The sequence below is a fragment of the Salvelinus alpinus genome, chromosome 1 (assembly GCF_045679555.1).
Source record: "Salvelinus alpinus chromosome 1, SLU_Salpinus.1, whole genome shotgun sequence".
Lineage (NCBI taxonomy): Eukaryota > Metazoa > Chordata > Actinopteri > Salmoniformes > Salmonidae > Salvelinus > Salvelinus alpinus.
In genome coordinates, this window is record NC_092086.1 from 16,972,954 (window position 1) to 16,997,810 (window position 24,857).

The 24,857-nt window shown below is 41.9% G+C and overlaps 3 protein-coding genes across 6 annotated transcripts in view; all 3 read right to left on the bottom strand.

Moving 5' to 3' along the window:
- Positions 1-4,160: 4,160 nt before the first annotated feature.
- On the bottom strand, positions 4,161-9,058 carry atp5pd (ATP synthase peripheral stalk subunit d). 3 transcript variants are annotated; one of them, XM_071398995.1, is made up of 7 exons: positions 8,952-9,058; positions 8,146-8,281; positions 7,711-7,807; positions 5,216-5,287; positions 4,862-4,924; positions 4,473-4,578; positions 4,161-4,408 (listed from the first exon to the last, which is right to left on the bottom strand). In XM_071398995.1, exons 2-7 carry the CDS (start codon positions 8,265-8,267, stop codon positions 4,383-4,385), a joined length of 486 nt encoding a protein of 161 aa, XP_071255096.1. In that variant the 5' UTR covers positions 8,268-8,281; positions 8,952-9,058; the 3' UTR covers positions 4,161-4,382. The 3 variants fall into 3 exon arrangements, with proteins under 3 accessions (XP_071255096.1, XP_071254931.1, XP_071255014.1); XM_071398830.1 differs by having other exon boundaries at positions 4,161-4,578; XM_071398913.1 differs by lacking the exon at positions 8,952-9,058 and adding an exon at positions 8,727-8,937 and having other exon boundaries at positions 4,161-4,578.
- Positions 9,059-12,506: 3,448 nt separating this feature from the next.
- Positions 12,507-24,857, bottom strand: part of LOC139571038 (NLR family CARD domain-containing protein 3-like) — a 388,726-nt gene continuing 376,375 nt past the window's right edge. Inside the window, exon 22 of the mRNA XM_071393561.1 lies at positions 12,507-12,854. The gene's annotated coding sequence lies outside the window, so the exon portion shown is untranslated. The remainder of the gene's footprint in view (positions 12,855-24,857) is intronic.
- LOC139572443 (NLR family CARD domain-containing protein 3-like) overlaps positions 13,229-24,857 on the bottom strand; it is a 61,313-nt gene continuing 49,684 nt past the window's right edge. For both annotated transcript variants that reach the window (XM_071395269.1, XM_071395221.1), the window contains exons 2-10: positions 22,747-22,863; positions 22,446-22,530; positions 22,101-22,329; positions 19,889-21,680; positions 19,450-19,623; positions 16,893-17,066; positions 16,319-16,492; positions 16,094-16,140; positions 13,229-14,102 (exon numbers count right to left, since the gene is read on the bottom strand). In XM_071395269.1, coding sequence (XP_071251370.1) covers positions 13,543-14,102; positions 16,094-16,140; positions 16,319-16,492; positions 16,893-17,066; positions 19,450-19,623; positions 19,889-21,680; positions 22,101-22,329; positions 22,446-22,530; positions 22,747-22,863 — 3,352 coding nt within the window. In that variant the 3' untranslated portion in view covers positions 13,229-13,542. The remainder of the gene's footprint in view (positions 14,103-16,093; positions 16,141-16,318; positions 16,493-16,892; positions 17,067-19,449; positions 19,624-19,888; positions 21,681-22,100; positions 22,330-22,445; positions 22,531-22,746; positions 22,864-24,857) is intronic.

A 24,857-nucleotide genomic window follows, 5' to 3' on the forward strand; every position in this document is an offset into this window, starting at 1 on the left:
GTCGTGGCCACAACCATGTGAAGTACAGGAGTGCTGTCCAACTCAAGTCATGATGGATGAGCTACAGACCGGTGAGACAACACTGGGTGTTCCTATAGTCATCAGAACACTGAGACAACACTGGGTCATCCTATAGTCATCAGAACACTGGATCATCCTATAGTCATCAGAACACTGAGACAACACTGGGTCATCCTATAGTCATCAGAACACTGGATCATCCTATAGTCATCAGAACACTGAGACAACACTGGGTCATCCTATAGTCATCAGAACACTGGGTCATCCTATAGTCATCAGAACACTGGATCATCCTATAGTCATCAGAACACTGAGACAACACTGGGTCATCCCATAGTCATCAGAACACTGGGACAATACTGGGTCATCCTAAAGTCATCAGAACACTGGGACAATACTGGGTCATCCTATAGTCATCAGAACACTGAGACAACACTGGGTCATCCCATAGTCATCAGAACACTGAGACAATACTGGGTCATCCTATAGTCATCAGAACACTGGATCATCCTATAGTCATCATAACACTGGGTCATCCTATAGTCATCAGAACACTGAGACAATACTGGGTCATCCTATAGTCATCAGAACACTGAGACAATACTGGGTCATCCTATAGTCATCAGAACACTGAGACAATACTGGGTCATCCTATAGTCATCAGAACACTGAGACAATACTGGGTCATCCTATAGTCATCAGAACACTGGGTCATCCTATAGTCATCAGAACACTGAGACAATACTGGGTCATCCTATAGTCATCAGAACACTGAGACAACACTGGGTCATCCTATAGTCATCAGAACACTGAGACAATACTGGGTCATCCTATAGTCATCAGAACACTGGATCATCCTATAGTCATCAGAACACTGGGTCATCCTATAGTCATCAGAACACTGAGACAATACTGGGTCATCCTATAGTCATCAGAACACTGAGACAATACTGGGTCATCCTATAGTCATCAGAACACTGGATCATCCTATAGTCATCAGAACACTGGGTCATCCTATAGTCATCAGAACACTGAGACAATACTGGGTCATCCTATAGTCATCAGAACACTGGGACAATACTGGGTCATCCTATAGTCATCAGAACACTGAGACAACACTGGGTCATCCTATAGTCATCAGAACACTGAGACAATACTGGGTCATCCTATAGTCATCAGAACACTGAGACAATACTGGGTCATCCTATAGTCATCAGAACACTGAGACAATACTGGGTCATCCTATAGTCATCAGAACACTGGATCATCCTATAGTCATCAGAACACTGGGTCATCCTATAGTCATCAGAACACTGAGACAATACTGGGTCATCCTATAGTCAACAGAACACTGGGTCATCCTATAGTCATCAGAACACTGGGTCATCCTATAGTCATCAGAACAATGAGGCAACACTGGGTCATCCTATAGTCATCAGAACACTGAGACAATACTGGGTCATCCCATAGTCATCAGAACACTGAGACAATACTGGGTCATCCTATAGTCATCAGAACACTGAGACAATACTGGGTCATCCTATAGTCATCAGAACACTGGGTCATCCTATAGTCATCAGAACACTGAGACAATACTGGGTCATCCTATAGTCATCAGAACACTGAGACAACACTGGGTCATCCTATAGTCATCAGAACACTGAGACAATACTGGGTCATCCTATAGTCATCAGAACACTGAGACAATACTGGGTCATCCTATAGTCATCAGAACACTGGGACAATACTGGGTCATCCTATAGTCATCAGAACACTGAGACAATACTGGGTCATCCTATAGTCATCAGAACACTGAGACAACACTGGGTCATCCTATAGTCATCAGAACACTGGGTCATCCTATAGTCAACAGAACACTGAGACAATACTGGGTCATCCTATAGTCATCAGAACACTGGGTCATCCTATAGTCATCAGAACACTGGGACAATACTGGGTCATCCTATAGTCATCAGAACACTGAGACAACACTGGGTCATCCTATAGTCATCAGAACACTGAGACAACACTGGGTCATCCTATAGTCATCAGAACACTGGGACAATACTGGGTCATCCTATAGTCATCAGAACACTGAGACAATACTGGGTCATCCTATAGTCATCAGAACACTGAGACAATACTGGGTCATCCTATAGTCATCAGAACACTGGGACAATACTGGGTCATCCTATAGTCATCAGAACACTGAGACAATACTGGGTCATCCTATAGTCATCAGAACACTGAGACAACACTGGGTCATCCTATAGTCATCAGAACACTGGGTCATCCTATAGTCAACAGAACACTGAGACAATACTGGGTCATCCTATAGTCATCAGAACACTGGGTCATCCTATAGTCATCAGAACACTGGGACAATACTGGGTCATCCTATAGTCATCAGAACACTGAGACAACACTGGGTCATCCTATAGTCATCAGAACACTGAGACAACACTGGGTCATCCTATAGTCATCAGAACACTGAGACAATACTGGGTCATCCTATAGTCATCAGAACACTGGGTCATCCTATAGTCATCAGAACACTGAGACAATACTGGGTCATCCTATAGTCATCAGAACACTGAGACAATACTGGGTCATCCTATAGTCATCAGAACACTGGGTCATCCTATAGTCATCAGAATACTGAGACAACACTGGGTCATCCTATAGTCATCAGAACACAGACAACACTGGGTCATCCTATAGTCATCAGAACACTGAGACAATACTGGGTCATCCTATAGTCATCAGAATACTGAGACAATACTGGGTCATCCTATAGTCATCAGAACACTGACAACACTGGGTCATCCTATAGTCATCAGAATACTGAGACAACACTGGGTCATCCTATAGTCATCAGAATACTGAGACAACACTGGGTCATCCTATAGTCATCATAACACTGAGACAATACTGGGTCATCCTATAGTCATCAGAACACTGGGTCATCCAATAGTCAACAGAACACTGGGTCATCCTATAGTCATCAGAACACTGACAACACTGGGTCATCCTATAGTCATCAGAACACTGACAACACTGGGTCATCCTATAGTCATCAGAACACTGGGTCATCCCATAGTCATCAGAACACTGAGACAACACTGGGTCATCCTATAGTCATCAGAACATAACATAGGGTTTGCCCTTTCCAGAAACAACCTCTAGCCCATACCACCTCGGCACATCTTGGCTGTGCCCAAAATGTCTCCCTATTCCCTATTTAGTGGGATACTTTTCATCAGGACCCACAGGGCTCTGGTCAAGAAGAGTAGTGCACTAGAAAGAGATTAGGATGCCATTTGGTACACAGATGTAGATTTGAAAGGATTGAGAAGGTCATGGGAGAATGGGTGGGGGTTGTTTCTTTACTAGGCCCGTCACACCTGAGCAGAAGATCACTGCTACCTACCTGTAGACATGAGAAAACCCAGAGGACAGGAAACAAGACCTCTTCCCATGACTTGTGAGTTGGATTGACACAGACAAGTCGTTTAGAGTTTCTCCAAACAAAAGTCTCCAGGGGATGAAGCCAGTACAGTTGTAGGAGGGGAGAGTTGTGTTCTAATGTATACCAACAGTCTCATTAATGGCTACATCCAAAATAGCACCCTATTCCCTATATAGTGCACTACTTTTGACAAGAGCCCCAGTCAAAAGTAGTGCACTATATAGGGAATAGGGTGCCATAGGGCTGTGATCAAAAGTAGGGCACTGTATCAGGAATAGGGTGCAGTTTGGGACATGCCCATTGTTAGACATTGTCTATATGGTGTCCAACAGTTATACTGTACGTTACTGAATCAACACAAAGCACCAGTAGATTCCCTTCCTCCTTCCTAGGTGGTGGGATCTTCTCTGGAGGGAACTCACTTGGACAGATGGACAGCGGAGAGGATTGTCCAACAGAAACGAGCAGTACGTCTGTCGTAAAACAACAGTCCTGTATTACTGAATCAACACAGAACATCAGGATATTCCCTTACTCTAAACGTCCTAACTGATTATGGAAAATCTTTTCACATGAGTTGATGTGCCCTCACAAAATAGTTTCAACTACTATAACCCCTTAAGAGTCTTTTGTTAAATAAACGTTACACAAAATAATAACACAAATCATATTCAATTTCCATAAATGTTTATTTCCATTCAAAGGACCAGATGACCTTACTCAGTTGCTCAATAACAATAAGCAGTTATTTCACAAACTGTCTTTGTAGATGAAACAGGACTTGACTTTATACAAAGGACACTATACAACCTTTCATCAGAGGAAAGTAGAATATTATCTAGACAGCGCTGGGGGCCAGTTTACAGCTCAGCGATGGGCTTGTGGGGCCAGTTTACAGCTCAGCGATGGGCTTGTGGGGCCAGTTTACAGCTCAGCGATGGGCTTGTGGGGCCAGTTTACAGCTCAGCGATGGGCTTGTGAGGCCAGTACGGGTGTTTCTCCTTGTCCAGCTTGGTCTCTGGGAACGTGTCGTTCAGATCATCGATGGTCATCTGGTCGAAGGGAATCATGTTCTGGAACTTCTCCAGCTGGAAGAGAGGAAGGTGGATCAACAGAGAGAAGAAAACTACATGTCTCTAAATAGTGGAAGGTGGATCAACAGAGAGGAGAACTACATGTCGCTAAATAGTGGAAGAGAGGAAGGTGGATCAACAGAGAGAAGAGAACTACATGTCTCTAAATAGTGGAAGAGAGGAAGGTGGATCAACAGAGAGAAGAGAACTACATGTCGCTAAATAGTGGAAGAGAGACAGTCTAGGGAAAACCAGGTGTAGGGGAGTGTGTGTGTAGTTTGGAGTGTGTGTCACCCACCTCCTTCTCATACTGGCCGATACGAGCTTTGGAAGCCTCCACGTAGGCAACAGCAGCTTTGTTCTGAAACAAAGAAGACAATAATAATGGAGGAAGCATCAAGAGCAGTGAGTGCTCTGCATAATGAGATGGAACTCTGAGCTCATTTATCACCACTTCCTCCAGGACAGACAACAATACAACACAACAGTGTCTGTGTTAAAGTGCCATAATACACATTTAGTGTTTTATTAATTAGCTAGCTACTGTAATATTAATACAGGAATGAGGTGGAGCACAGTGAGGAGTCATTCTGAATCACTACAGCAGAACAGTGGAGTCATTCTGCACAGTAACTTTTAACCCACAACTCACCGCCTCTGCCTCCTGTGTGTTGATGGCGGCTGTGGCTGTGTCCTTGGGCTCAGGGATGGTCAGGGCTGAGAACTGATGAGGACAGGAGATGGAGAGGGGTGAGATGAGGACAGGAGATGGAGAGGGGTGAGATGAGGACAGGAGATGGAGAGGGGTGAGATGAGGACAGGAGATGGAGAGGGGTGAGATGGGGAGAGGGGTGAGATGAGGAGAGGGGTGAGATGAGGAGAGGGGTGAGATGAGGAGAGGGGTGGGATGAGGACAGGAGGAGAGGGGTGAGATGAGGAGAGGGGTGAGATGAGGACAGGAGGAGAGGGGTGAGATGAGGACAGGAGGAGAGGGGTGAGATGAGGACAGGAGGAGAGGGGTGAGATGAGGACAGGAGGAGAGGGGTGAGATGAGGAGAGGGGTGGGATGAGGACAGGAGGAGAGGGGTGAGATGAGGAGAGGGGTGAGATGAGGACAGGAGGAGAGGGGTGAGATGAGGACAGGAGGAGAGGGGTGAGATGAGGACAGGAGGAGAGGGGTGAGATGAGGAGAGGGGTGAGATGAGGACAGGAGGAGAGGGGTGAGATGAGGACAGGAGGAGAGGGGTGAGATGAGGACAGGAGGAGAGGGGTGAGATGAGGACAGGAGGAGAGGGGTGAGATGAGGACAGGAGGAGAGGGGTGAGATGAGGACAGGAGGAGAGGGGTGAGATGAGGACAGGAGGAGAGGGGTGAGATGAGGACAGGAGGAGAGGGGTGAGATGAGGAGAGGGGTGGGATGAGGACAGGAGGAGGGGTGAGATGAGGAGAGGGGTGAGATGAGGACAGGAGGAGAGGGGTGAGATGAGGACAGGAGGAGAGGGGTGAGATGAGGACAGGAGGAGAGGGGTGAGATGAGGACAGGAGGAGAGGGGTGAGATGAGGACAGGAGGAGAGGGGTGAGATGAGGACAGGAGGAGAGGGGTGAGATGAGGACAGGAGGAGAGGGGTGAGATGAGGACAGGAGGAGAGGGGTGAGATGAGGACAGGATAGAAGAGGGGGACAGGAAAGAGAACAGACCAATACTAACTGTTAAGCACTAATGTTGTTGTAAAAAGGGCTATATAAATTACTGTCATCACAATACCACTATTGCGATACTACCATATCAGATTTCCCTTGGCAAAAAAAGAAAACACGAAGCAGACTGAACTCTTTGGTCCTGTAAAACCTACAGTATCTAAATTATTATTGTGTGTTACAGCTTGAAAAATAAACAAATGTGACTCTGGCTGACAACATAAGGCAACATTAGGACTGTTTTCCTCAAGAAATGTCTGCTTCATGTAGTTTCCTTGGCTTCCTTACTAACTAGCACTGTGATAGTGGTATCTTGACAACACTAATATAAATACATTTGATTGAAGCATGAAGTTACAGTACCCATCCCCCGGTTCTAGAACATTATTCATCATAATAATCACACCGATGTCTGACAGGGATCGACGATGACATGTTCTACTGAACCAGTGTTATAGTACCACAGTGGACAGAATACTACATACCAGACTAATATTGTTGTGACTGAACCAGTGTTACAGTGGACAGAATACTACATACCAGACTAATATTGTTGTGACTGAACCAGTGTTATAGTACCACACAGTGGACAGAATACTACATACCAGACTAATATGCTGAACAAAATATAAATGCAACATGTAAAGTGCTGGTCCTCTGTTTCATGAGCTGAAATAAAAGATCACCTAAAATGTTCTATACGCAAAATGTTTTTTTTGCATTCCTGTTACTGATCATTTCATCTTTGCCAAGATATTTAATCCACCTGACAGGTGTGGCATATCAAAAAGGTGATTGAACAGCATGATCATTACACAGGTGCACCTTGTGCTGGGGACAATAAAAAACCACTTTAAAATGTGCAGTTTTGTCACACAATGCCACAGGTTTTGAGGGAGCGTGCAATTGACATGCTGGCTGCAGGAATGTCCACCAGAGCTGTTGCCAGATAATTAAATAGTAATTTCTATACCATAAGCCAACATAATTTTTTTGTTTTTATTTGGGAGTACGTCCAACCGGCCTCACAAACACAGACCATGTGTAACCACAGCAGCCCAGAACATCAGGCTTCTTCCCCTGTGGGATTGTCTGAGACCTGCCAACCAGACAGCTGATGAAACCAAGGAGCATTTCTGTCTATAATAAAGCCCTTTTGTGGGGGAAAAACTCATTCTGATTGGCTGGGTCTTGCTCCCCAGTGGGTGGGCCTATGCCCTCCCAGGCCCACCTATTGCTGCGCCCCTGGCCAGTCATGTGAAATCCATAGATTAGGGCCTAATGAATTCATTTTAATTGACTGACTTCCTTATACGAACTGTACCTCAGTAAAATCGTTAATTTTTGCATGGTAACGTTTATATTTTTGTTTGGTATAGTTAAGTGTGTAACTGTATTTTCCCCAGGTAGAGCTCATATAAAACTCATCACGGGCCTTAGGATCTCACCTTGGATTCAAACTCGGCCACCATGCCGGCTCTGGCCACATTGGTCTTATAGAAGCTCCAGTCGATGGTAACAGGCTTCTCTGGCAGAGAGGCCAGCCTGTAGACAGAGCCATCAACAACAGCTCATTGATGTCACTTATAAAACAATCATTGTGGGAGTGAGATTGTGGAGCTTTTCATTTACACTAGCATGCATGTACGAGACCCACTCACTTTGCAGCAACCTGTGTGTCTTGGTTGACAATACTTTGTAATTCAATTACAACTACACACCTTTCACAAAGGCATATAAAAAGCTAGGTGGGAGAAAACTAAAAGTGTTTTACTCATTTTCCCATTGACATCAATGCAAGTGAAAGTTGTACCTCTATTGGCTGGCTCTGAAGTGCTAGTCATGAACTAGGCCTAAATGTTAACTCTGGGTAGGCTACGTACTTGGCACCGATGGCATCTGAGCGCGTCTTGAGGTTGTTGAACATGGCCCTCTGGTTGGGGGGAACCCTCTCAGCAAAGGCCAACCAGTCAATGGCTTTCAATGCTGCACGTTTCCCAGCCATCTTTCTGCCTGTGTCTGTCAACGATTGGAAAAAGGGTAAATAAAAGTCCTTCAATATTCTATATAGCTGCTAAAACCCACAAGAGAGACACAGATCATAACATGAAATAACAAAACCGTTAAAAGACACTTGAGGGGATGGATGTACATGCATGTCCTACTGCACGCCAATGCATGACATGTCATGACCACCCCGATCAGGCAGGTTCCAGTCACACACAGGTAACATAAAAAAAAAAGCCAATAGAAGTTCTGACAGCGCCAAACTCATGTCTGCTGACAGATGGCAAGCTGGTTAACGTTTTAGCTAGCTCTCGTGCTACTAAACTAGGATAACTAGCAAATAGTCGATAGCTTTGCCTAGCTACTACAATCCAACAATGTAGCTAAGTGGATATTTTATATTTAGCTATATCATCTTATTTAGTTATATTTTAGACAAACAAATGCCATATTTTACGTTCAAAGAGCAAGAGTCCGCTGAAGGTCTAGCAGTTAGCTAGTTAGTTGGCTAGCCAACACTGCAAGGTCAGAGACCAGCTGCGGTGGATATCAACCAATCGTCGACCAAACAGAATTCGATTTTTTTAAATTTTATATCAAACTTTATCATCTGTCCCAATAGAATATACGTTGCAAACATTAAAATGTCGACGTTTAGATGCCATTTGAAGATAGAACATACCGTACAGTGGACAAGTTATTCCAATTGTGAAGATGGTTCACCGGACACGGAAGTGACAGATATAATCTCGACGAGAAACTACAACGTGGATTTGGATTGCTGCCGCCTGCTGGTGTATTGCACTTATTACATATCAGATTGATCACAACGCTTCATTTTTTATATATATATTTATTTTAAAGATAATTTTTGAAATAGTGTTTCCATCTCTAAGATTGTACCTGTCACCACTTTCTGACAGAAGTATGACAGTTATCCTATCTGGAAGAGGCAGAGTTGTATTTGCTTAGTCAAGAATTACCCTATTGGCCTGCTGCGTAGGGAGTTTGCTTTTCAAGCCAGCGACCCTGCTTTGCTTCCCTGCCCTGCCGTTCACTACATTGGTGTCAGAAGTGGGAGGCCATCAGATTGCACGGCCCGGACGTGTGAAGGACTGACTAGTCGAACCATGGGGACATGCCTTTCCGTTCAGAGGGGGCATTGTAGCGATCCTAGCAACAATTCCCACCAAGTGGGTTAACCCTATAACCCTATAGGGTGTTTGCCTTTCTCGCCAGGGACTTGGTTCACTTCCCTGCCCTGTCTTTTGAACAAATAGACCCAATAGAATGAGTGAAATGATTTTAGGATAATATAATTTAGCCTACTGTTGTATAATGGGAAACAGTATTTTCACTTTTTCGGAGCAGGTTAGGAGAACTTAAAGGGCAGGTTAGGAGAATGAGGTTACGTCTATGAAAAGGGTTAGGTTTAGCAGAAATGCTCAAACTAACCTGCTACGAAAATCACTTTGTATCGAAGGGACGTAAATGAATGTGTCCTATTTTTTAATAGGCTGGTAGAACGGGTTGCTTATGAGAGGCAACTTCCCATTGATATTTTTTGTAGAAATTGTACACCAATATTTCATTTTAAAAGCTTGTTATATTAAATGAAGTGCTCTTTAATATAGACCACATGGAACATTCTATAGATCTGATTTAGAATATGAATAAAGACATACTAAAGTGGCAAAATTTCCTCTGTTTACCCTGGAAGATTTTAATCCACCTAACCCCAACATTTCTCCAAGTTTTCACCATGATTGTAAAGCCTTTGTTTATTTTGTTGCTTTAACAAAATCATTGCTGAAGATGATTATTTATTTCATGTGATTAGTGATTCATTTTAATGTAAAACAGAAACAATCTGTCCCTCATTTTAAGGTCAACCCTGTTACCCGACCTGAACTACAGATTAGTATCCATTATGTTAACCAGCAGGTCTAACAACTCATTTTAAGGTCAACCCTGTTACCCGACCTGAACTACAGATTAGTATCCATTATGTTAACCAGCAGGTCTGACAACTCATTTTAAGGTCAACCCTGTTACCTGACCTGAACTACAGATTAGTATCCATTATGTTAACCAGCAGGTCTGACAACTCATTTTAAGGTCAACCCTGTTACCTGACCTGAACTACAGATTAGTATCCATTATGTTAACCAGCAGGTCTGACAACTCATTTTAAGGTCAACCCTGTTACCTGACTTGAACTACAGATTAGTATCCATTATGTTAACCAGCAGGTATGACAACTCATTTTAATGTCAACCCTGTTACCCGACCTGAACTACAGATTAGTATCCATTATGTTAACCAGCAGGTCTGACAACTCATTTTAAGGTCAACCCTGTTACCTGACCTGAACTACAGATTAGTATCCATTATGTTAACCAGCAGGTCTGACAACTCATTTTAAGGTCAACCCTGTTACCTGACCTGAACTACAGATTAGTATCCATTATGTTAACCAGCAGGTCTAACAACTTTTGAAAAAAGATTGAAGTGAGATTTGCTTCGTGAATTTCATTGCCCCCTGGCACAATCCCTAGATGGGGGACAGGGGGTCCTCCCCCAGGATGATTTTACTGTTTTATAGCTAATTTCCTCCAATTCTGCATATGTATTTTTACATGGTTTAGGCCTGTGACCAGGGTGGAAAATTTGGTGTGTTCAGGATTCTTGGAAAATGAAATTAACTCAAAATCTGACGACTTTGTCACTTTGAGATTTTGGGGGGGATGAAATGTAAAGTATGCTAATCTTTTTTTGTACTCATTTTTGTTGTTGTTGGTTTGCCACTTTATTCAGACAGTAATGAAATAAGATAGGGAGACAGGCAAATGCTAGAAACATTTGTTCTTCACTGACTTGCCTAGTTAAATAAAAGGGATTGATCTCTGTCCTCAGGTGGGAAGTTGTATGTGACAAGTGCTGGGGACACCAAGGCTGCACAGGAAATTGTAATATTGATGGCAGTGGGTAACCAAATCATAGATTGCTTTCAAGGTAAAGACACAAACATTTTATTACATAATAGTGGATATTATAATGACAGAATACTGGATATGATAATGACAGAATAGTGGATATGATAATGACAGAATAGTGGATATGATAATGACAGAATAGTGGATATGATAATGACAGAATAGTGGATATGATAATGACAGAATAGCGGATATGATAATGACAGAATAGCGGATATGATAATGACAGAATAGCGGATATGATAATGACAGAATAGCGGATATGATAATGACAGAATAGCGGATATGATAATGACAGAATAGCGGATATGATAATGACAGAATAGTGGATATGATAATGACAGATTAGCGGATATGATAATGACAGAATAGTGGATATGATAATGACAGAATAGCGGATATGATAATGACAGAATAGTGGATATGATAATGACAGAATAGTGGATATGATAATGACAGAATAGCGGATATGATAATGACAGAATAGCGGATATGATCATGACAGAATAGCGGATATGATCATGACAGAATAGCGGATATGATAATGACAGAATAGCGGATATGATAATGACAGAATAGCGGATATGATAATGACAGAATAGCGGATATGATAATGACAGAATAGCGGATATGATAATGACAGAATAGCGGATATGATAATGACAGAATAGCGGATATGATAATGACAGAATAGCGGATATGATATTGACAGATTAGTGGATATTGTAATGGCAGAAAAGTGTGATATAATAATGAAAGATTAGTGTATATTATGTATGTAGAATAGTGCATATTATAATGACAGAATAGTGGATATTATAATGTGAATACACAGTGTCACTTCCTGAAGCTGCTTACTGCAATGTAACAAGAGTGTGTATTTCAGCAGAAGCCATCATTGTAGACAACCAGTAACGTAGCAGGCTTTAAAGGAATGCCTGTAAAAAAGAAGATATCACATCACAGGATCTCTTTCCATTTCTCCTGAATGTTTCTGACCCCACAGAGGGTGTTGAACCAGAGATGACAGAGAAAGGAGATTCACTAAAAACACACCACTTCAATACAGCTATGACCCCACTGAAGGTGACATTTTACACGGTTAAGGTCTGTGTGTGTGAGATCATAACAGCTTCCTCTTCAACTGAATAAGACCCTTTTCTATGTACTGAACACAACCCCTACTACTGTACTCCATTTACTGTATTGTCATATTCTGATCAATATTAAAACATTTACAGCTTCTTTCATCTGGTTGATTAACCTTTATTAGTCACATCTGTCACATGTACATTTCATTCAGTGGAATTGAGTTTATACAGAAACAAGATTGTTGTGTCAAGAATTTAACAAATAAACATTCTACAGACAACAATATTTACTGACACCAAGAAGCCCAATAACAACAAGATCAATGATTTGTAAGTTAAACCAGTTTTTTCCACAGTGTGGTGATTCATTCATTAATGAATGATTCTAATTGACAACGTCTGTCAACTTCAATGGTGTTTATTGATGAATATTTACAATCATATGTTTACACACTAGAGAGATATTCTACATTGTTGCTCCAGTGTGTCTGACTGAACCTTGATCAGAGGGAAACATCATGTTGTATTCTTTATTTTCTATTTGTATTTATAATGGATCCCCATTAACTGCTGCCGAGACAGCATCTCTTCTTCCTGGGGTCCAGCAAAATTAAGGCAGTTTATACAATTTTAAAAACATTACAATACCCGGGACAGACAGCAGCACTCACAGCATATAAAGCCCAGCAGAGCTGCAGGATCCCGGGACAGACAGCAGCGCTAACAGCATATAAAGCCCAGCAGAGCTGTAGGATCCTGGGACAGACCGCAGCACTCACAGCATATAAAGCCCAGCAGAGCTGTAGGATCCTGGGACAGACCGCAGCACTCACAGCATATAAAGCCCAGCAGAGCTGTAGGATCCTGGGACAGACAGCAGCACTCACAGCATATAAAGCCCAGCAGAGCTGTAGGATCCTGGGACAGACCGCAGCACTCACAGCATATAAAGCCCAGCAGAGCTGTAGGATCCCGGGACAGACAGCAGCACTCACAGCAACTAAGACCAACAGAGCTGCAGGATCCCGGGACAGACAGCAGCACTAACAGCATATAAAGCCCAGCAGAGCTGCAGGATCCATCATAACATAAAAGTATATAAAAACACGGTCAGCTTTACAAGAACAATTAAGATTTCAGCTTCCAACAGCTCCCAACAACAAACATAAGTCGCGCTCAGATGACGTCAGCAGGTCCACGTTGTGTTTGACACAGGGACCTCCTGACACAGGGACACTGAGGAGTCATAAACCAGAAACCCTGGATAGAGGGGCTCAGTGAATGTGGAGGTGAATGTGTACAGGTGGGTCACTGTGTCAGAGGAGACTCTGTAGAAGGACAGAGTGCCGGCTGGCCAGTCCAGATACACTCCTACTCTGTGGGAGCTGGAGGGGGGGACGGCTATGAGAGTGGGATTATTATTGTGCCAGGCTGTGTAAAGGTTGTCAGAGCAGACCAGACTCCAGGACTTGTCATTCCATCCAATCAGACTGTCCTCACCCTCTCCTCTCCTGCTGATTCCTTTATATGTCACTCCTATACCAGCCCTTCTCCCACTCCACTCTACCTCCCAGTAACAGCACCCAGTCAGACCCTCTCTACACAGCACCTGCTTCCTGTAGTCAAATCTCTCTGGGTGATTAGGATACGGCTGTTCCTTTGTCCTACGTGTCACCTTTCTGTTCTCCTCAGACAGAGAGAGGAGTCTGTTTACTGTGTTTGGGTCCAGTGTGAGATCACAGGCATCTGATGGATGAAACCAGACACAATATTGGAAATCAAAAGGAGAAGTTAAGGTAACTTGAGACTTGTTGAATGATTATACAATGGGGCAAAAAATTATTTAGTCAGCCACCAATTGTGCAAGTTCTCCCACTTAAAAAGTTGAGAGACCTGTAATTTTCATCATAGGTACACTTCAACTATGACGGACAAAATGAGAAAAAAAAATCCAGAAAATCACATTGTAGGATTTTTAATGAATTTATTTGCAAATTATGGTGGAAAATAAGTATTTGGTCACCTACAAACAAGCAAGATTTCTGGCTCTCACAGACCTGTAACTTCTTCTTTAAGAGGCTCCTCTGTCCTCCACTCGTTACCTGTATTAATGGAACCTGTTTGAACTTGTTATCAGTATAAAAGACACCTGTCCACAACCTCAAACAGTCACACTCCAAACTCCACTATGGCCAAGACCAAAGAGCTGTCAAAGGACACCAGAAACAAAATTGGAGACCTGCACCAGGCTGGGAAGACTGAATCTGCAATAGGTAAGCAGCTTGGTTTGAAGAAATCAACTGTGGGAGCAATTATTAGGAAATGGAAGACATACAAGACCACTGATAATCTCCCTCAATCTGGGGCTCCACGCAAGATCTCACCCCGTTGGGTTAAAATGATCACAAGAACGGTAAGCAAAAATCCCAGAACCACACGGGGGGACCTAGTGAATGACCTGCAGAGAGCTGGGACCAAAGTAACAAAGCCTACCATCAGTAACACACTACGCCGCCAGGGACTCAAATCCTGCAGTGCCAGACGTGTCCCCCTGCTTAAGCCAGTACATGTCCAGGCCCGTCTGAAGTTTGCTAGAGAGCATTTGGATGATCCAGAAGAAGATTGGGAGAATGTCATATGGTCAGATGAAACCAAAATATAACTTTTTGGTAAAAACTCAACTCGTCGTGTTTGGAGGACAAAGAATGCTGAGTTGCATCCAAAGAACACCATACCTACTGTGAAGCATGGGGGTGGAAACATCATGCTTTGGGGCTGTTTTTCTGCAAAGGGACCAGGACGACTGATCCGTGTAAAGGAAAGAATGAATGGGGCCATGTATCGTGAGATTTTGAGTGAAAACCTCCTTCCATCAGCAAGGGCATTGAAGATGAAACGTGGCTGGGTCTTTCAGCATGACAATTATCCCAAACACACCGCCCGGGCAACGAAGGAGTGGCTTCGTAAGAAGCATTTCAAGTTCCTGGAGTGGCCTAGCCAGTCTCCAGATCTCAACCCCATAGAAAATCTTTGGAGGGAGTTGAAAGTCTGTGTTGCCCAGCAACAGCCCCAAAACATCACTGCTCTAGAGGAGATCTGCATGGAGGAATGGGCCAAAATACCAGCAACAGTGTGTGAAAACCTTGTGAAGACTTACAGAAAACGTTTGACCTCTGTCATTGCCAACAAAGGGTATATAACAGTATTGAGATAAACTTTTGTTATTGACCAAATACTTATTTTCCACCATAATTTGCAAATAAATTCATGAAAAATCCTACAATGTGATTTTCTGGATTTTTTTTCCTCATTTTGTCTGTCATAGTTGAAGTGTACCTATGATGAAAATTACAGGCCTCTCTCATCTTTTTAAGTGGGAGAACTTGCACAATTGGTGGCTGACTAAATACTTTTTTGCCCCACTGTATGTTATACTGTATGGTAATATAAAAACACACTAATTCACATTAATTACAAACACACTCAAACACCTGTATGCATTGATGAACACACACTCACATCCTGAACACACACGCTGGACACACACACACACCTACACAGACACACACATTGTCAAAGCAACACTTTCTAAACTTTGGTGTCCTTGATTTCTGCATCTGTAAACAACAGCTTAAATTGAATATAACCAAGTAAGTAATGATGGTGTCCTTTGACTTTGACTTAACTTGAATTAAGACGTATTCTTAGTCATATTCTTCACAGCAGTCAACACTTACATTTTCTAAGCCCAGGTTTCATTGTGTACTCTCCACCATGTTCCAAACTGTAGCGGTAAGCAGAAGAACAGACAGTCATTGAGGGATACACGTCAACCCCCCCCCCCCCCCCCCCCCCCACACACACACACACACACACACACACACACACACACATGTTTGTCTTAACTAGCCTGATAATTCAAACATGTCTGATATGAACAGTGACTTAAACCCTCTACATACTTGAGTTTCTCCAGTCTCCAGTGTGGATCCTCCAGTCCAGCAGAGAGCAGTCTGACTCCTGAGTCTCCTGGGTGATTGTAGCTCAGGTCCAGCTCTCTCAGGTGTGAGGGGTTTGACCTCAGAGCTGAGACCAGAGAAGCACAGCCTTCCTCTGTGACTAGACAGCCTGTCAGCCTGCAAAGAGTAAAATCATATTAAAACCACACTGATATTCTTTGGTGGTGAAAAAAGTGGTAGTATATTTTTTTTAACCTGCCATATCTATTCATAAATGAATGAATGTGTATTAAAGTAGTCAAAAGTATAGTATTTGGTCCCATATTCATTGAAAGCAATGACTACAACAAAATACACTAACCTCTCAACATTAACCTCAAATAAAAGGTGACATTCTGTACTGTCACCTAATATGACACTTTTTAAAATCTAAAATCCAAAAGGCTCGACCATTGCGCCAAATTTAAAATTGTAAGCTTCACAATCCAAACACATATGATTTGGACTGTGTGCCTGGTAAACACATGTGGTTCTAGTGAACAGTTATCACATGTTGACAAAAAACAGGAATACTGACCTCAGAGTCTCCAGTTTACAGTGGGGATTCCCCAGTCCAGCAGAGAGCAGCTTCACTCCTGAATCCTTCAGGTCATTGTTACTCAGATCCAGCTCTCTCAGGTGTGAGGGGTTTGACTTCAGAGCTGAGACCAGAGAAGCACAGCCTTCCTCTGTGACTAGACAGCCTGACAGCCTGCAAAGATTAAAATCACATTACAACCACACTGATATTCTTTGGTGGTGAAAATAGTAGCAGTATATCTTTTCAACATATTCTGAAATATGTCCTTAAGTGTCCTGAAACCTGACATATCTATTCATAAATGAATGTATCATTATTAGAAATGATCAAAGTATTGCTTGAGGAGAGAAACATGTATAGTACAAATATGTGAGTAGACTGACCAGACCAGTTTAAAAAGCAGTATCAGTCAAACACAGACAGTGAAGTAACAGACTTAGATTGTATTGAATATACAGTCCACATCATATCTAGTTTGACAGTGAAGCTAACAATTTAAATGTGTCTCTATACTCCAAAATTTAGGATTTGACATAAAATGTTTTATATGAGGTGCCAGTATATCATGTCACCTTCTATTTGAGGGTATTTTTATACATACAGTATCTGTTTCACCGTTTAGAAAAATAAAAGCAACTTCATGTATCTCGTGACCCTATTTGAAGAATTCATAAGTATTCTGACCAATTCAATTATAGTGTATTAAAGTAGTCAAAAGTATGTTATTTGGTCCCATATTCCTTGCCGACAATGACGACATCAAGCTTGTGACTGTTATGATTAAGAAAAATCATGAATGAGTCATTAATAATAACGAGTGAGAGAGTTACAGAGGCTAAAACAAAACCTGCCAACCTCTCACCATTACCAATAACAGAGGCTACAACAAAACATGCTAACCTCTCACCATTACCAATAACAGAGGCTACAACAAAACATGCTAACCTCTCACCATTACCAATAACAGAGGCTACAACAAAACATGCTAACCTCTCACCATTACCAATAACAGAGGCTACAACAAAACATGCTAACCTCTCACCATTACCAATAACAGAGGCTACAACAAAACATGCTAACCTCTCACCATTACCAATAACAGAGGCTAAAACAAAACCTGCCAACCTCTCACCATTACCAATAACAGAGGCTACAACAAAACATACTAACCTCTCACCATTACCAATAACAGAGGCTACAACAAAACATGCTAACCTCTCACCATTACCAATAACAGAGGCTACAACAAAACATGCTAACCTCTCACCATTACCAATAACAGAGGCTAAAACAAAACCTGCCAACCTCTCACCATTACCAATAACAGAGGCTACAACAAAACATGCTAACCTCTCACCATTACCAATAACAGAGGCTAAAACAAAACCTGCCAACCTCTCACCATTACCAATAACAGAGGCTACAACAAAACATGCTAACCTCTCACCATTACCAATAACAGAGGCTACAACAAAACATGCTAACCTCTCACCATTACCAATAACAGAGGCTAAAACAAAACCTGCCAACCTCTCACCATTACCAATAACAGAGGCTACAACAAAACATGCTAACCTCTCACCATTACCAATAACAGAGGCTACAACAAAACATGCTAACCTCTCACCATTACCAATAACAGAGGCTACAACAAAACGTGCTAACCTCTCACCATTACCAATAACAGAGACTACAACAAAACATGCTAACCTCTCACCATTACCAATAACAGAGGCTACAACAAAACATGCTAACCTCTCACCATTACCAATAACAGAGGCTACAACAAAACATGCTAACCTCTCACCATTACCAATAACAGAGGCTACAACAAAACATACTAACCTCTCACCATTACCAATCACAGAGACTACAACAAAACATGCTAACCTCTCACCATTACCAATAACAGAGGCTAAAACAAAACATGCTAACCTCTCACCATTACCAATAACAGAGGCTACAACAAAACATGCTATCTCTCACCATTACCAATAACAGAGGCTACAACAAAACATGCTAACCTCTCACCATTACCAATAACAGAGGCTACAACAAAACATGCTAACCTCTCACCATTACCAATAACAGAGGCTACAACAAAACATGCTAACCTCTCAGCACTACCAATAACAGAGGCTAAAACAAAACATGCTAACCTCTCACCATTACCAATAACAGAGGCTACAACAAAACATGCTATCTCTCACCATTACCAATAACAGAGGCTACAACAAAACATGCTAACCTCTCACCATTACCAATAACAGAGGCTACAACAAAACATACTAACCTCTCACCATTACCAATAACAGAGGCTACAACAAAACATACTAACCTCTCACTGTTAACCTCAAATTAAAATGTGACATTCTGTACTGTCGACTAACATGAAACATTTTATCTCAAATCCAAAATGCTGGAGCATAGCGCCAAATTTAAAACTGTAAACTTCACTGTCCAAACACATATGGTGTGTACTATGTGTGCCTGGTAAACACATGTGGATCTGGTGAACAGTTACCACTTGTTGACCAAATACAGGAATACTGACCTCAGAGTCTCCAGTTTACAGTGGGGATTCCCCAGTCCAGCAGAGAGCAGTTTCACTCCTGAATCCTTCAGGTCATTGTTACTCAGGTCCAGCTCTCTGAGGTGTGAGGGGTTTGACCTCAGAGCTGAGACCAGAGAAGCACAGCCTTTGTTCGTGACTCCACAGCCTGACAGCCTGACAAAGAGATCATCATGATTTCACAAACACACTGTTAATTTAACACCAGTAGTGCAGAAGGACAACGGCAGATGCATTTGGTTTATTCTCTCAAACAACATATAGATTCATCTTCCGTCTCCTAGAATTGTATCGTTATATTGTTATACTAATGTGAACACTAACACACTGATTCAATATGTTATTCAATAATACATATTTTTCTCTAAACTGAATATTTCTTCCAGATGATTAGTACTTAAAAGTAATTTTATGTACTCACAGAGCAGCTCTGGAGGCTTTGACCACTGGCAGCAGCCTCAGAAGACCTTCCTCTGATCTGGAGTATTTCTTCAGGTCAAACACATCCAGCTCCTTTTTTGAAGTCAGCAACACAAAGACCAGAGCTGACCACTGTGCAGGTGAGAGTTCTTCACTGGAAACACTTCCTGATCTCAGGTATCTTTGGATCTCCTCCACTAAAGAATGGTCATTCAGTTCATTCAGACAGTGGAACAGATTGATGCACCTCTCTGGTGAGGGATTCTCCCTGATCTTCTCCTTGATGTACTTGACTGTTTCTTCATGGCTCTGTGAGCTGCTTCTTGTCTTTGTCAGTAGGCCTCGTAAGTGCTTCTGATTGGACTCCAGTGAGAGGCCCAGAAGGAAGCGGAGGAAAAGGTCCAGGTTTCCCGTCTCACTTTGTAAGGCTTCATCCACAGCACTCTTGTAGAGAGTAACTTCAAGCTTGTCTCTGAACAGCAAAGAAAAGTTCATGAACGTTGATTGTGGTTTGGTCATTAGATTCTCATTGTTGTTGGTGAATGAGATGAACACATAAACAGCAGCCAGAAACTCCTGAATGCTCAGATGCACGAAGCAGTACACATTGTCCTGGTACAGCCCACATTCCTCTTTAAAGAGCTGTGTGCACAATCCTGAGTACACTGAGGCTTCATTGACATCAATGCCAGCCTCTTTCAGGTCTTCTTCATAGAAAATCAGATTGCCCTTCACAAGCTGTTGAAAAGCCAGTTTTCCCAGTGACAGAATGCTCTCTTTATTCCAGTCTGGACCTGTCTCTTCTTTCCCAAGATACTTTTCATTCTTCTGTTTGGTATGAAACACCACAAGGTGTGTGTACATCTCAGTCAGAGTCTTGGGCATCTCTTCTCTCTTATGTTGCAGCATGTGTTCAAGGACTGTTGCAGAAATCCAACAGAAGACTGGAATGTGGCACATGATGTGGAGGCTCCTTGATGTCTTTATGTGTGAGATGATTCTGCTGGCCAGGTTCTCATCACTGAATCTCTTCCTGAAATACTCCTCCTTCTGTGGGTCATTGAACCCTCGTACCTCTGTCACCTGGTCAACACACTCTGAAGGGATCTTATTGGCTGCTGCAGGTCTGGTAGTTATCCAGAGGAGAGCAGAGGGAAGCAGATTTCCCTTGATGAGATTTGTCAGCAGAACATCCACTGAGGTTGACTCTGTGACGTCACAACAGATCTTGTTCTTCTGGAAGTCTAGGGGCAGTCGGCATTCATCCAGACCATCAAAGATGAACAGAACCTTGTACTTGTCATAGTTGGAGATTCTTGATTCTTTGGTTTCCATTGAGAAGTGATTGAGAAGTTCAATCAGAGTGTTTTTTTCCCCTTTCATCAAATTCAGCTCCCGAAAAGGGAATGAAAATACGAATTGGACATCCTGATTTGCTTTTCCTTCAGCCCAGTCCAGAATGAACTTCTGCACAGAGACTGTTTTTCCAATGCCAGCGACTCCCTTTGTCAACACAGTTCTGATTAGTTTGTCTTGTCCAGTTAAGGGTTTGAAGATGTCGTTACATTTGATTGCAGTCTCTGGTCTTACTTGTTTCCTGGTTGTTGTCTCAATCTGTCTCAGCTCATGTTCATTATTGACCTCTCCTGTTCCACCCTCTGTGATGTAGAGCTCTGTGTAGATCTTATTGAGAAGTGTTGGGTTTCCTTGTTTAGCGATCCCCTCAAATACACACTGAAACTTCTTCTTCAGATTAGATTTGAGTTCACGTTGGCAAATCACAGCAAGCTCATCTGAATGAAGAAATTACACAGAAAATATAAATATTTTGTCTGTTTTAATACAGTATTGTAGGACTGTGTTAGAAAGTTGTACATAATAATAATAATTGATAACTGCATGTATAAATGTGTAAAAGTTTTCATGACACACTGGTGTAAATATATTGATTATATTATTATTGGTTTTATTAATGTTCTCAAATTCCTAATCTGGCCCTCATATCATCACGGTCACCTAATCATCCCCAATTGGCCCACCCCCCGTAACTATTCCCCAGGTTGTTGCTGTAAATGAGAATGTGTTCAGTCAACTTTCCTGGTAAAACAAGGAATCCTTTTTTGTTTTTAAAACTCTCGCTCTCCCTGTACTTTAGCGACAGCTTTTAATGTTTGTTATTAAACAACATTCAACATGAGGCAGACAGCTCTTACTTTTCTCCAGTGTGTCAGCAAGCTCCTTCTGGTTCATTTTCCTCAGGATGTGCAGTGTGATCTTCAGAGCCCCCTCTCTGGCACTGCTCTCCTGCTTCTCATCTTCAGCATCCACCACTTCCTTATCCTGCTTCTGACTCTCAAAGCCTTGTGGGAGTTCTGGACTAAGAATCCTCTTGAACATCTTCAGCTCGTTCTTCAGAAATTTCATAATATTCTCTTCAAGCAACTGAAATAAATAAAGTAAGAAAATAAATGCTTTCTCATGAACATATGAATGAATGATTGACATATCAACTTTACTTGAGGTAAACAAAAACAAATGTACATAACAGGACCACATACACTGAATATGGAGGCCAGGTCTGTTTGATGACTCTGGGAAGACTGACCACTGAGAATCTCTGACTCTGATCTCTCCTGTTGGTTTCTGTGGACAAAACATCCAAGGATTGCACACACACAGACACGCACGTACACACACAGGGAGGGAATGTTTAATATTGTTTTAGGACTATGAAAATGGAAAAAACGATTCACCTATGGATTATGAAAACAGCAAACAGAAATGGGAAAATGGGAGAGGAGAAATGACTAGAGACCGTGTTGTTTAACTCATTGACCATGACCCATGAGTTCTTCTTACCTTTGTCCAGTAGAAAAGTCTCCCTCTCTGAACACTATAGGTAGCTCCATAGACCGGTCACTCTTCATGGACACACAGCTGGGTACAGGGGAGGCTGGTCTCTCCTGCTTGATTGGTCTTCAACACAACAGAGACAAACATTATGTCTCTCATCTACTCTGAGCTCAGATGGGGAAACATAAGAAGAGTTTTATTCCAAAACCGCTATACAGTCGGAAAGGGTCTGAATGCTTATGTACAATTTCAGTTTTTATTTTTTATAAATTTGCAAACATTTCTTCAACTGTTTTTTTTTGTCATTATGGGGTATTGTGATGTCATTATGGGGTACTGTGATATCATTATGGGGTATTGTGATGTCATTATGGGGTATTGTGATGTCATTATGGGGTATTGTGTGCAGATTGATGAGAGAAGAAACAACAATGTAATTATTTTTTAGAAGAAGGCAGTAATGTAACACAATGTGGAAAACGTCAAGGGGTCTGAATACTTTTCAAATGCACTATATATCCATTTTCAGAAATGTTGGTAAATTAGCTTTTTGTTAAAATAAAATATGAAAGAGATTGTTGTGTTTTTTACTATCTAATCATGGCATGGGGATGTTCAATAACAGACATGTATTTGTTTAAAATCTATCACTTGATGGTTTCATTTCAGAGACAAATAATCATGTTTTGTTTGCTAAATGCTACAAATCTGCTTCACTCTCAGAGAAATCAGTAGTATTGCTAGGTTTTACACAGTAATAATATATATCTGCCTCACTCTGAGAGAAATCAGTAGTACTGCTAGGTTTTACACAGTAATAATATATATCTGCCTCACTCTCAGAGAAATCAGTAGTACTGCTAGGTTTTACACAGTAATAATATATATCTGCCTCACTCTCAGAGAAATCAGTAGTACAGCTAGGTTTTACACAGTAATAATATACACTGCTCAAAAAAATAAAGGGAACACTTAAACAACACAATGTAACTCCAAGTCAATCACACTTCTATGAAATCAAACTGTCCACTTAGGAAGCAACACTGATTGACAATAAATTTCACATGCTGTTGTGCAAATGGAATAGACAAAAGGTGGAAATTATAGGCAATTAGCAAGACACCCCCAAAAAAGGAGTGATTCTGCAGGTGGTGACCACAGACAACTTCTCAGTTCCTATGCTTCCTGGCTGATGTTTTGGTCACTTTTGAATGCTGGCGGTGCTCACACTCTAGTGGTAGCATGAGACGGAGTCTACAACCCACACAAGTGGCTCAGGTAGTGCAGTTCATCCAGGATGGCACATCAATGCGAGCTGTGGCAAAAAGGTTTGCTGTGTCTGTCAGCGTAGTGTCCAGAGCATGGAGGCGCTACCAGGAGACAGGCCAGTACATCAGGAGACGTGGAGGAGGCCGTAGGAGGGCAACAACCCAGCAGCAGGACCGCTACCTCCGCCTAGTACTCAAGAATTGAGTACTAGGCAGTTTAATTTGGAGACGACAAAATGCTAATTCGGAACAGCACCCCCTGTAGTCGCAAGAAGTTAACTTCTTACAGATTGTTCATTAGAGTATTATTCTATTTTTGATTGACTGACTATGGCTTTCCAAATCCCCCAGCATTGCTATTTCTAAAGATCATTTTAAACTAATATTGTGATTTTTCCTCCATTCCTATTTTCCTATAAATTATATTCTAGGTAAAAATGTTACTATTTAATAGTAGTAGCCATAATTCATAAATGGCACCATGCAGGGTTCTATATGGAACCATTTTGGTTCAGTGAAGAAGAACCTCTAGAGGTCTGATCAAAGAACTCTATAAAAGGGTTCTATGTAGAACTTTCAGTGATTCCATACATTAAGCAAGAGGAGTGAAGAGTGTGTTGATATAACGGTAATATTGTCAGAATTCCGCTTGTAACAACCATCAGAATTAGTAAAAACAATAAGGTTATGCATGCCAACATATTAGGCAATAATTAAGAGAAGGCAAAATTATGTGTGTGTGTGTGTGTGTGTGTGTGTGTGTGTGTGTGTGTGTGTGTGTGTGTGTGTGTGTGTGTGTGTGTGTGTGTGTGTGTGTGTGTGTGTGTGTGTGTGTGTGTGTGTGTGTGT